Source organism: Hyperolius riggenbachi, chromosome 1 (genome assembly GCF_040937935.1).
Source record: "Hyperolius riggenbachi isolate aHypRig1 chromosome 1, aHypRig1.pri, whole genome shotgun sequence".
Lineage (NCBI taxonomy): Eukaryota > Metazoa > Chordata > Amphibia > Anura > Hyperoliidae > Hyperolius > Hyperolius riggenbachi.
In genome coordinates, this window is record NC_090646.1 from 430,355,119 (window position 1) to 430,367,230 (window position 12,112).

The following is a 12,112-nucleotide window of genomic DNA, read 5'->3' on the forward strand; positions in this document are numbered from 1 at the left end:
ATTGAAAGTGTGTACCAGGCTTTAAATCTGCATGGCTCGCCACTTGCGATCGTGATCCTGGCCGGGTCGGAGGCTGCTTCGGAGAGGACCCTGGAAGAGTGGCTTGGAGCGGAGCTGCGGCAAGGGACACATAGGCTTCCGGGGGCTGGAGGAAGTCCCAGGTAAATAGATCTATTTTTTTCAGTTCCCCAATGTTTCCTTTAAATCCATACAGGCTGTCTTAAATACCAACATACTTCTAACTGCTTCCCAGTCACTTCACAAACAGATGTTAGATCATATATGTACTTCACACCTGGAAATAAAATAACTTACAGCCCCTTTACACAGGTGACCAAGTATTAGCAGCTACCTGCCAATCATAGTCACTAGTGCGTCTAGTCCTTGTGACTAGGTGCCACCACTGGTAGCCCCATTAGATTAGAGATAATAACTGTGTCATCTGTGCCACACTGCCTACAGTTATTTTTTTAATTCGAATACTGTATAATAGGTTGTGGAAGAAAGTAGTGGTTACATTTTAAATATAGCATTTTCTTTGAGAATAAGGCCAAATGTAGTTATAGAAAAACATAAGAAACTCATTTGATTTGTGATGATCAACCGCCCTTTTTGCCCCAGATTTCATAAATCAAGACTGTATGTATAGAAATTAAAAAAAGACAATACAGTAAGCAAGTCAAACAAAAATCTGTACAGAGTGTAATATTATAGATACGAGTGTGCAGTCTCATCCATGTGCTATTGTTAGCCTGCCACCCGTTTATCTCTGGGGTACTTTTTTTTTAGGTCTCACTGCTTTTTCAAGAAAAGCGTTACAGCAAAGTTAAATAAACACTAGCTAAAGAGGATAAATAAACGGTCCTGTGTGCCTAACTTGACACAGGGGAAGTTAAAACCCCTGGAGGACTGGGCTCTCCCTCTCTCTTTTGTGTTCAGAGTTTGAAAGATCTTCAAATGCCCCAGTTTATTCCTACAGCAAACATTTCTATTTACAAGGTCAAGTGTATCAGCACTCCACACAGCTTAAGAGTGTAATTATTTATCTAAGGGCGTTTGAGAGTAGATCAGTAGCATTGGCAGCATACCAGCCCACTGCTCCCCTCCAAAACAAACTATTTTAACAATATTACAAGGTCTAATTGTTCATTCATCTGTTTACTTGGTATATGGCCACAAATGAATTCACTTGGTACCTACCTGACAGCCCTGGATACAAACATACGTTGATCATCATTTCTCTGAAAAGTTTTCAGTTTTTATAGTCATTACACCAGATGTCTTTCTTGATTACCTGCATACATAACAAAACACGGTACAACGCACAGACCAAACAATTCTTTTAAAAATATTTACTAAGGAACACTGCAAAAATACATCCAATTTCACGTGTTTTCAAATATTCCTGTTATCCCATTTATAAAAATACAAAAGCGTAAGTCATTAAAAAAAAAAGTGTTTTTGTTTATACATTTCTACAAAGTCCATAAAATTCTCTGCAAAAATAATTTCACTTCGGCAATTCTATAAAATATAAACTGTACATTTGAAGAACACGTTCAAGAAACCTATCGTTCTGTACCTTATTTTATGTCGGAAACAATATCTTTGTTTACAAATGCATAATAGAATTCACCTCTATATTTTAAATAAATTATTCATGGAATACAATTTATATATAAAATTATGTACAGATATAAAGCCACTCCTTCCAATTTAAATACACTATTTATAAGTCTTCCCAAAATAGATCACATTGACACTTCCAGTACCAGAACCAGAATAGGTTATTTACATACACTAATAAAAAAGTGTCTCACCATGGCAGTGCACAGCTCTGTAGCAGTTTGCATTATAACAATAATAATAATAAAAAAAACAGGAATGCTGCATGTATTTGAGCCTGGTGCCATCAACAGAGAGTACAAACAGCAGCTTCAATACTGTATTTAGATACATATTTTTATAACTACAGTACTTACATTTACCATATGATGTTGTTTCTTTCTAGATAATGAAAAGACATATCATATGTGGTCATTAACCAGCACCCTTAAAAGGTAATAAGATTATTAAACTTCTTTTTAGTGTTGTAGTATAACCTGTGCTTATACCAGAGGTGGACAAATTAATCTGGACTTCAGGAGGCAGACTGTACAGTAAGGAAACATTTTCGGAGCCAGCCCCACTGACAACAGTTACTAGAATTTGCTGTCATTTTTAAAGGACAACTGAAGTGAGAAGAATATGGAGGCTGCCATATTTATTTTCTTTTTCGCAATACCAGTTGCCTGGCCATACTGCTGATCCTCTGCCTGTAATACTTTTAGCCATAGAGCCGGAACAAGCAAGCAGCAGATCAAGTGTTTGTGACATTATTGTCAGAGCTGACAAGACTAGCTGCATGCTTGTTTCTGGTGTGATTCACGCACTATATTGCAGCCAAATAGATCAGCAGGGCTGCCAGGCAACTGGTTTTGTTTAAAAAAGAAATATATATGGCAGCCCCCATAGTCTTCTCACTACAGTTGTCCTTTAAGGAATTGTGGCTACCTGACTCCAGGGCATTGTCCAGCCCTGGCTTATTCTAACTGCTATTCAATCAGTAATGTAGTCTGTTTGACAGCACCTGAAGACAAATCTGTCACCAATATTTAATAAAATATACAAGCAGCTATAAAAAAAAAACCACACTTCCGTGTTTCTGATACCATTCAATGGCAAGAGGCATTTTGGCGATAATCTGTTACAGTTAAGGCAATACATATTTGGTGAGGCTGCTCATATAGCATTACAGCTCCCACCAATGCTTTGGTAAATGGTGGGGCCAGGCACTAAAGTGGAGAATGGTCTGGAATGGTGGCTGCTGCATAGTTTGACCTAAAGGGCCCAGTGCTGCATACCAATCAGTGACATCAATGCTAGTCATTCCCACAATCTCTGGAAATCCATGGCTGAGCCATGTATAGCTGAATACAAGCAGGGACAGCTGATGGTGAGTGAGTATATACATGGGGAGGAGGAATAGGGTGTCAGGATTTTCAGCACTGGAAAGGGGAGTATCCCATGTCAAGAGCACTGGGTAGGGGGGTTAGTGAAGCAATTCTAAGGACCCCATAAACTATCTCACATTTTACACTCTAAGGCACAGCTGTGGCACATAGTAAGACAGTCGGTGCCGATTCACACAAGGCAGTATCATTATAGTGGTGCAGAATGTTATGCAAGTGCATTATTTATCTGCTAAAATACCCCATCAATTGGTCTATTTACTGCCTATCAAGAAAGGCAATACACCATGTGTAACATAAAAAGTGCTGTAAACGATGAGACTTTTTGTTGCCCTTATCCCCTGATTCTTGTTTCTGTCTCTTCCACATTAGCACCCAAGATGACAACAAGCAAGACTGCTCTTTACAACACTACATACACACATGCAATTTTTATAGGCCAATCACTGACCAATTTTTCCACCTCCATGTAGTAGGAGAGCCAATAGACTTTGAATAGCTTTTTGTAGGTACGCTCTCATACTAGTTGGAAGTGGTAAAATTGGCCAATCAACACTGAGAGTGTGTACCAGGCTTTAGTGTGGTCCGACAACTCCAGGTCGGGCTGAACAATACTAGCATCAGCATGATTTAGACGTGTTTAAACACAACAGTATACAGAATTATAGCCTAGAGTGGACCATAGGCTCTCTCTCTCTCTCAATAGCTCAACAGTTGGAAGCTTTGCTGTCACCCCAGCAGTAGCAGCTTTAGCACTATTATGCATGTCCCTAAAGTCACAAGGGCATTACTAGTGGGAGCACAGCCATTGGTGGGCTCGTTATTTCTCCGGGGTGCCTCCTCTTCTTTCCCCTGAGGTTCTTCTTCCTCCTCATCTTCTTCATCATAATAGTCGTCTGAGCCTCCGCTCATGCCCGGCCCAATGTCCATGCCAAAGCAGAGCCGACCCATGTTCTCCTTGACAGTCTCGCAGATGGCCCTCTCCGAGCCGTCGCACACACAGTCATTGAGCAGCAGAGCCTTGGGCACCCGCATCATCTCCTGGATCACCCGCAGGCAGTTGTCCGTGCAGCGCCTGCCATTGAAGAGCCTGCCGCAGTTACTGAGATAGCGCTGCAGCGAGTTGTGGCAGCGTTCATCAGCATCGCACACTTTGCGGGCTTCCATGCAGCCCATGACCGCCCTGCCTCCAGCTCTGCCGCCGCCGCCCCCCTCACCCCCTCCGCTGTTGGTCCTGGGGATGCACGGCTCGATGGCCCGCTTGTCCGCCTTGCAGCGGTCATCCTTACCGCAGTCGCAGTCCTCTAGCGCGGGCCCTCCCCGGGTGTTGTTGAGGTGGACGAGGGCAGAGATGCAGTGGCTGGGGCACTGGCGGTGGGAGGAGGAGAAGGACATGGGCTCTCCCACCCGGGGCAATACACCAGCACATGCCGCCGAATACTGGCGGTAGGCGAAGTTGCACTCCGGCTCCAGTTCGCACTGTAGCATGGCCTGATAGCAGATGAGCCGCCGGCCCAGGGTGACCCCGAGAAGCGAGGCTAGTAACAGCGTGCACGGCACTCTCCATCCAGCCATGGCCAATAGCGTACACTGAGCTCCTCTAGCAGCGCTGCGAGACTCCCCAGCAGCAGCAGAGCCAGTGCATGTGCAGGCGGCACACTATCACAGCAGCAGCAGCATCACATCCACATACAATGCTATTCTGTGTCACTGACAATGGCAGGGGCGTCCCGTTGGCTTGCTCAGTGTCCGGCAGGAGCGCTCAGAGTTCATATCGCTGTATTTTCATGCAGATCAGTGGCAGAGAATAGGTCGCCCTTCTTCCCTCTCCGCGGGCAGGCACAGCTCTCCCGTCTCCAGCAGAGTCCCCGGCCGCTGCTTATGGCTGGCTGCGGTACAGTCCGGTGTCACGCAGGGTCTCGCTGCTGCTATGCAGAGTATTTTCACTTTCTACACAGGGGAGGAGAAAGAGAGGGAAAAGGCTCGCAGGCTCCTTCTCCACTGATGCTTTCTTTGTCAACAAACCAGAATCAGTCCGGGAAAGGTTAGCAGCCTTTAAATACAGAAGACTCTCACGGTGTGATCTCTTTACACCTCATTATGCATGCATGGGATAAAAGCAAACAAACACAAAATAAAGCGATGCTCCAGCTTCTCATCCAGGCTGCTCTGGCTCGCTGCTTTTCTCCTGATCCCCTCGTTCAACGCTCAGCCCCTTTCCCGGCTCTCTCTCCTGCCATTGGTCCTGCTGCTTGTTGTTGAAACTTTTTTTTTCTGTGCGTGTGTATGAGATCCTCTGTAGGGGGATGGTGATGGATGGAGAGCAGGGTGGGGGGATTTGAGAAGCAAATGCTTTAAGATGACACAAAGCCCACCCCTTTCTCCAGCTACTCTTTTTTTTCTCACATTGCTTTGAGCCTATTACCAGCATAAAGGGAAAAAAATCTATACAACAGATCAATATCACACATGCAAGAATAATACTGATTAAATACACATTATGTACACTGCACATGTATATACAGGCACATTTTCCTCAGTGCTTTAGGGTATTTAATACATCTAAATTACTAAATATTACAAATAAGCTCACAAGCTATTACTATTTTGGATCTAAGACAGCCTAGAGTACTGACTGTACAGTGGCAAGAAGTTTGGTGCTTCTCATAAGTTTGTGGAAGTTGGTGTGGGCGCCCAGTAACTTAGTCAATACCAGGTGCCAGGATATTGGTTGGATGTCATTGGCATTGGTTTGGATGTAAGAAGCAGATGATACTGAAGCCAACGCAGATGAAAAAAGGTATCAATAAGGATTAAAATAAGTTGAGCATTGACTAGGTTTAGCAGTCAGGGCTAGTCAAGAGTGTTAGGGATGGGGGTGATTTAGATGCAGTAAGGTCATAAAAGTCAGGCTTCAGAGAGTGGTCAATGTAAATCTATGTATACGACTCAACTTTCATTTATTATTTGAAAATCACAAGTACAAATTGTGCCTTAAAGGACAGCTGAAGTGAACAGAATGTGGAGGCTGACATATTTCTTTCCTTTTAAGTAATGCCAGTTTCCTGGCAGACCTGCTGTTTTATTTGGCTGCAGTAGTATCTGAATAACATCAGAAACAAGCATGCAGCTAATTATGTCAGATCTGACAAGAATGTCAGAAACACCTGATATGCTGCATGCTTGTTCGGGGTCTATGGCTAAAAGGGTCCTATTCAAGATTAGCCTACTGACATTTAAATGACTTAATAATCTGGGCCCTGGATACATGAAAGAAATGTTGCAGCTGCGTAGCAATCCCCGCAATCTCAGATCCACAGGTTCTAATAATCTAGTCATACCCCTACAGCATGCGCCCTGGCTGGGAGTGCACTGCGCATTCTTATGACCACACGACTATGTCATGCGCATAAAACTTCCGGCCACGCAATGTAGGATGTGCGCGGCCTGGACAGCACCTGCGTACTAATGCCTGACTCCGGTGACCTGGAAGAGACTGCCGGGGGGCATTTAGGTAGGATTGGGGGCAGAGAGGAGAACGGGGTGAGCAGTGGGCATCAGGGCAGCTGCCAGTATATGCCTGCTTTCCCCATTTTTCCTACTTAAAGTGTACCTAAATCAATTGCTGAAAAAGAGATTCACTTACCTGGGGCTTCACCCAGCCCCCGCAGCCGTCCTGTCCCACGCCGGCCTTCTATATAGCAGCCTCCATATCCTTCTTGTTTCAGTTGTCCTTTAAGGGAACAATAATGAAAAGTTCCCCAATGGTGCTCGGGCATTTTGAAGGACCTACCTGACGGATCACTTTGGCAGATAGTCACTTATCGTCACCAGTGTGTAGAGATTTTTAGATTTTTTAATGATGTGTTAAGGCACTTCCCCCTATGGTCTGTTTCCGCGATGTCACATCCTGCATTGTTTAACGATCATATCGGTTTACAGTCATTTGGCATTCTGTTGTACATCACATCAGTTGATATCTTCTGTACAGGATTGTGAAACGGTCCTTCATCGATCATTTCAAACAATGACTATCTGCCAGTATGTATGAGGCTTTACGAGGGATAATTAGGGGTGGTGCTGGGAAAGATAACATTATGAGGGTGTGGAGGGGGTTATATTTAGGAATGAATGAACACTGGGTGAGTTTAGGTTATGACAGGGTTTAATGCAAATCTGAAGTAAAAAATTCACCTCAGGATACATACTTACCTATGTAGAGGGAAGACTCTGGATATCATAGAGCTTTCCTGGTCCTCGGTCCATCCTGTCATTCTTAGGCATCTTTGGTTGAAGTTAATGTATCACCTATCCCTGACCGCCAAAACTAGCCATAACCTTAGCCAGTACTACTCACTTCCAGTGCTCACTCTCCATTGTCTTGAATCACATATGGCTGGATATCAGCTGCAGCTGAAAAGATTATCACTAACCGTCATCTATTATAAAGCCACTAGACCTTAGGCCCGTTACAATAATGGGCACTAGGCCTTGGCTGCATCAACCCCCTCCCCCCCCCATCGCCAATGCCATCGCAACGGTCAGCGTGAATGCACACGGTCACTACACATACACGCCCGCACAACACAACGGGCGTGACGTGCACACATGCCGTAATGTGCGCGCACATGTCTGCTCCTGCACCCATCCTTGGGCGCTGTCCAAAGACCGCCCACGTGCCACGCATGCACGGACACAGGGACACAAGAAGACGCAGGGACACAGGGAGATTATTATATAGGATGCCTTCGGTGCTTAAAGTGACACTGAAGCGGAAAAAAACGTATAATTTAATGAATTGTATGTGTAGTACGGATAATTAATAGAACATTAGTAGCAAAGAAAGGAGTCTCATATTTTTATTTTCAATTATAAGGCTTTTTTTTTTATAACATAACATCATTCTCTAATTTTTGCAGTTTACAAACTACACTGCATTTTAAAGGGGAACTGAAGTGAGAATAATATGGAGGCTGCCATATGTATTTCCTTTTAAACAATACACATTGCCTGGCAGCCCTGCTGATCTATTTGGCTGCTGAAGTGTCTGGATCACACCAGAAACAAGCATGCAGCTAATATTGCAAGATCTGACAATAATGTCAGAAACACCAGATCTGCTGCATGCTTGTTCAGGGTCTATGGATAAAAGTATTAGAGGCAGAGGATCAGCAAGACAGCCAGGCAATGTGCATTGTTAAAAAGGAAAAAAAATATGTCAGCCTCCATATCCCTCTTGTTTCAGTTGCCCAGTTGCCTGAAGGAAACCTGGAGCAAGAAGTATATGGAGGCTGCCAAACACAGGAAACAAATGCACACTCCAAGACAGCACTTGCCTTTTAAATGGGTCCACAGACAGCCGGTCAGCTAATAAAAAGATGCAAATACATACACATGTGTCTGCAGTACCAAATCCAGCAAGAGCTGAAACTGGCATCCATAGAATAGAGAGAGACCTCAGTCGCACACAATCATAGATCCAGGGGCATAGCAGTAGGGGGTGCAGAGGTAGCCACCGCATCGGGGCCCTGAAGGGCCCTCCCTCATCTACAGTATTAGCTCTCTATTGGTCCTGTGCTCATAATAATCTATTCTATAGATACTTTGAATAGTGGTAATCATTAACAAACTGTTCCACTTCTTGCATCTCTGACACTATAGTTACCATTGGCAGGTTTTGGTTTGCCGTATCAATTGTTATGTATAGAGTGCTTGGGGGGTCCCATTGTAAAGCTTACATCGGGGCCCACAGCTCTTTAGCTACGCCACTGCATAGATAGTGTGACCAGCAGGGGGGTACCGCCCCCCTCCCTACACTAACCTGTCCCTAGGAGCTGCATAAGTAAGAGTTTAACCTGCCTGGCGGTATGGACGAGCTCAGCTCATCCATTACCGCCGGAGGCTGCCGCTCAGGCCCTGCTGGGCCGATTTTGATCAAATAAAAAGGAGCACACGCAGCCGGCACTTCGCCAGCCGCGTGTGCTACCTGATCTCCGCCGCAGAGCGGCGATGCGCCGCGTGCAGCGGCGAAAGTGTGTCCCCCCAGCCGCCCGAGCCCAGCGCAGCCGGACCAAACAGTTCTGGCCAGCGCTAAGGGCTGGATCGGAGGCGGCTGACATCAGGACGTCGGCTGACGTCACTCCGCTATGGCGACGAGGGAGGAAAGCAAAACAAGAAGGGCCGCTCATCGCGGCCTTTCTTGTTACTTCTGATCGTCGGAGGCGATCAGAAGTACGCATTAGGAGCGCCCTCTAGTGGGCTTTCATGCAGCCAACTTTCAGTTGGCTGCATGCAATAGTTTTTTTTTTATTAACAAAAAACCGCCCGGTCGCCAGCCTGGCGATCTTAATAGAACGCCAGGCAGGTTAAATAACAAAATACACTTGGGCTCTTGAAAAGCAGGGGCCCCGGGCCCGCTGCGCTGGAGGCTGCCATATTTATTTCTTCTTAAACAATACCAATTCCCTAGTAGTGCTGCTGATCTATTTGACTGCAGTATTGCAAGGCAGCCAAAGTTTTGCTGGGAGGTCCAGTGATCTTTAGTTATGTCCCTGTACTTAAAGGAAACCTGAACTGAGTACAATTATTTAAAATATACACGTGATGTAGCTGCAGTTGAATATTACATACTTACCTCACCATCAGTTCCTCTCAGAAGCTTATAATTTTCTTCTTACAGTGATCCGTTCCAGTTCTGACAAGATTTTGTCAGAACTGAAATATACCAGTTGCTGTCAGTTGTATATCAGCTGCTGTCGGTTACAACTGAATGTATAAGGTAATGTCCATGCTTCCCTATGGCTTAGGTGGGCGATATTACAGTTTAACAATGTGCTGACCAGGAAGCTGTTATGGGGTAATGGCCATTTTCAAAATGGAGGACAGAGAATTTGATTAACCACAGTGGACAAACAGGATGCAGGAGAGGAGAAAGAGATTGATGAATAGACTACACAGGAGGTAAGTATGATGTGTTTATATTTATTTTGACTTTTAATTTTCAGTTCAGGTTCTCTTTAACTTTACAATAGCTAAATGCCAGTGCTCAATTCTTCTGCTGTAACTCATGTCTGGCAGTGGGCTATACACGATAGAGTAGCACTTATAGTTAAGACATACTGCAGCATCTGGTACCTAAATTAACTATTAACTTCACGTCCGGGCGGCTGCTCTGCTGCGGTGCCGTGCTTCGGCGCGCTCCCGTGCACGCCCCCGTGCCCCCGTGGTGTCCCCCGGTAGCCCTGAGATCAGTGAACGGGAACATGGTTCCCGATCACCGATCCGTGTCCCCAGCAGAAAAACCGAAGCGCTCTTACAAGAGGCTTCAGTCTTTCTGCATGTAAAAATTTCCGCATCCCCCTTGTGCTTTCGCTTAGAGAAACACAAGGAGGGGAAAAAAATTCAAGGTGGCCATCTTGTGGCCAAATAGTAAAACTACATCTACATGTTTTTTACATTACAATTTACACATATAATAACATTAAAAATTAACTGTTTATTTCTCACACCAAAATATTACCCAAATAAAATGTTTAAAGGAAAAAAAAAATTACAATAAAAAAAAAAAAAAAAAGACATAAATAGTTACCTAAGGGAACTTTTTAAATATGCATTTAAAGGGGGTATAATACGAACATTTTTTTAATTATAAGCTTGTAAATAGTGATGGACGCAAAACGGAAAAAATGCACCTTTATTTCCAAATAAAATATTGGCGCCATACATTGTGATAAATGTTGAGACAGCGCTCCTCTTCTCAGTGGTTATAAATCTGCAAAAAACAAGCTCCACATAGTGCATTATCAATGCTATACATTCACTGCATGCACATCCACCCAGTGAAAATTAGTGTCTTGTGTTCCACACCATGTGACATCCAAATCCTCTCCCTGCAATGTGGCCGCTCACCAGATAGATGCCACCTCAAAATCCAGGTGGGTCTAGCGCTTTGCCAACGGCAACAAACTCCACAGCTCCAATCTTTCAGCTTGTATAAAATCTCCAGTTTAATCCACACAGATCATGTAAAAACAAATAAATGACACATAGCGTGATATTGTTTGCACATAGAGTCTCCTGGCCTGCGCCCTCCAGTACACTCACTTAGAACAATAAATTAATGCGCATATCGGGCTAATCAGCCCAGCAATACCGCTCTCTCACCGCGGTGTCGGCGTCCCGTACTCCCGCTGTTCCAGTAGTGTCAGCGCTCAGTTCCGTGCCTCCGTCCCGCTGCTCTGTGACGTCAGACGCACCTGGTTCCGCCCCTTAATAACAGTCAGTTTATGGGCTAATGCCGTTAGCGGTTTAGCCACTAGATGGCAGCAGTGTAGTTAATACCGGGCCAAAGATCTATGCAACAAAGGAACGCATGTTAACATCCGGAATATGCGTTCCAGGCAGTCGATTAGTACGCAAGGGAATGCGACCGGGGAGGAGCCCGCTGCTATAATAGACGTCGGCGTGCCTGTGACGTCAGCCCCTGATGAGTCCGATTGGACGAAACGCGTAGGGCGGAACCAGGTGCGTCTGACGTCACAGAGCAGCGGGACGGAGGCACGGAACTGAGCGCTGACACTACTGGAACAGCGGGAGTACGGGACGCCGACACCGCGGTGAGAGAGCGGTATTGCTGGGCTGATTAGCCCGATATGCGCATGAATTTATTGTTCTAAGTGAGTGTACTGGAGGGCGCAGGCCAGGAGACTCTATGTGCAAACAATATCACGCTATGTGTCATTTATTTGTTTTTACATGATCTGTGTGGATTAAACTGGAGATTTTATACAAGCTGAAAGATTGGAGCTGTGGAGTTTGTTGCCGTTGGCAAAGCGCTAGACCCACCTGGATTTTGAGGTGGCATCTATCTGGTGAGCGGCCACATTGCAGGGAGAGGATTTGGATGTCACATGGTGTGGAACACAAGACACTAATTTTCACTGGGTGGATGTGCATGCAGTGAATGTATAGCATTGATAATGCACTATGTGGAGCTTGTTTTTTGCAGATTTATAACCACTGAGAAGAGGAGCGCTGTCACAACATTTTTCAATATATTAGTGTGGACTTGTGGTAGCGAATACTCAACGATAGAGATTCTT

The 12,112-nt window shown here is 44.9% G+C and overlaps 1 protein-coding gene across 1 annotated transcript; it reads right to left on the reverse strand.

Moving 5' to 3' along the window:
• Window positions 1-1,337: 1,337 nt before the first annotated feature.
• Window positions 1,338-5,208, reverse strand: GAS1 (growth arrest specific 1). Its single transcript, XM_068237203.1, has one exon. The coding sequence runs from the start codon at window positions 4,584-4,586 to the stop codon at window positions 3,741-3,743; it is 846 nt and encodes a 281-aa protein (XP_068093304.1). The 5' UTR covers window positions 4,587-5,208; the 3' UTR covers window positions 1,338-3,740.
• Between the last annotated feature and the right edge of the window lie 6,904 nt (window positions 5,209-12,112).

Bases quoted from the DNA above. Each gene is read 5' to 3' on its own strand.
- GAS1 (XM_068237203.1), bottom strand. From the start codon at position 4,586: ATGGCTGGATGGAGAGTGCCGTGCACGCTGTTACTAGCCTCGCTTCTC.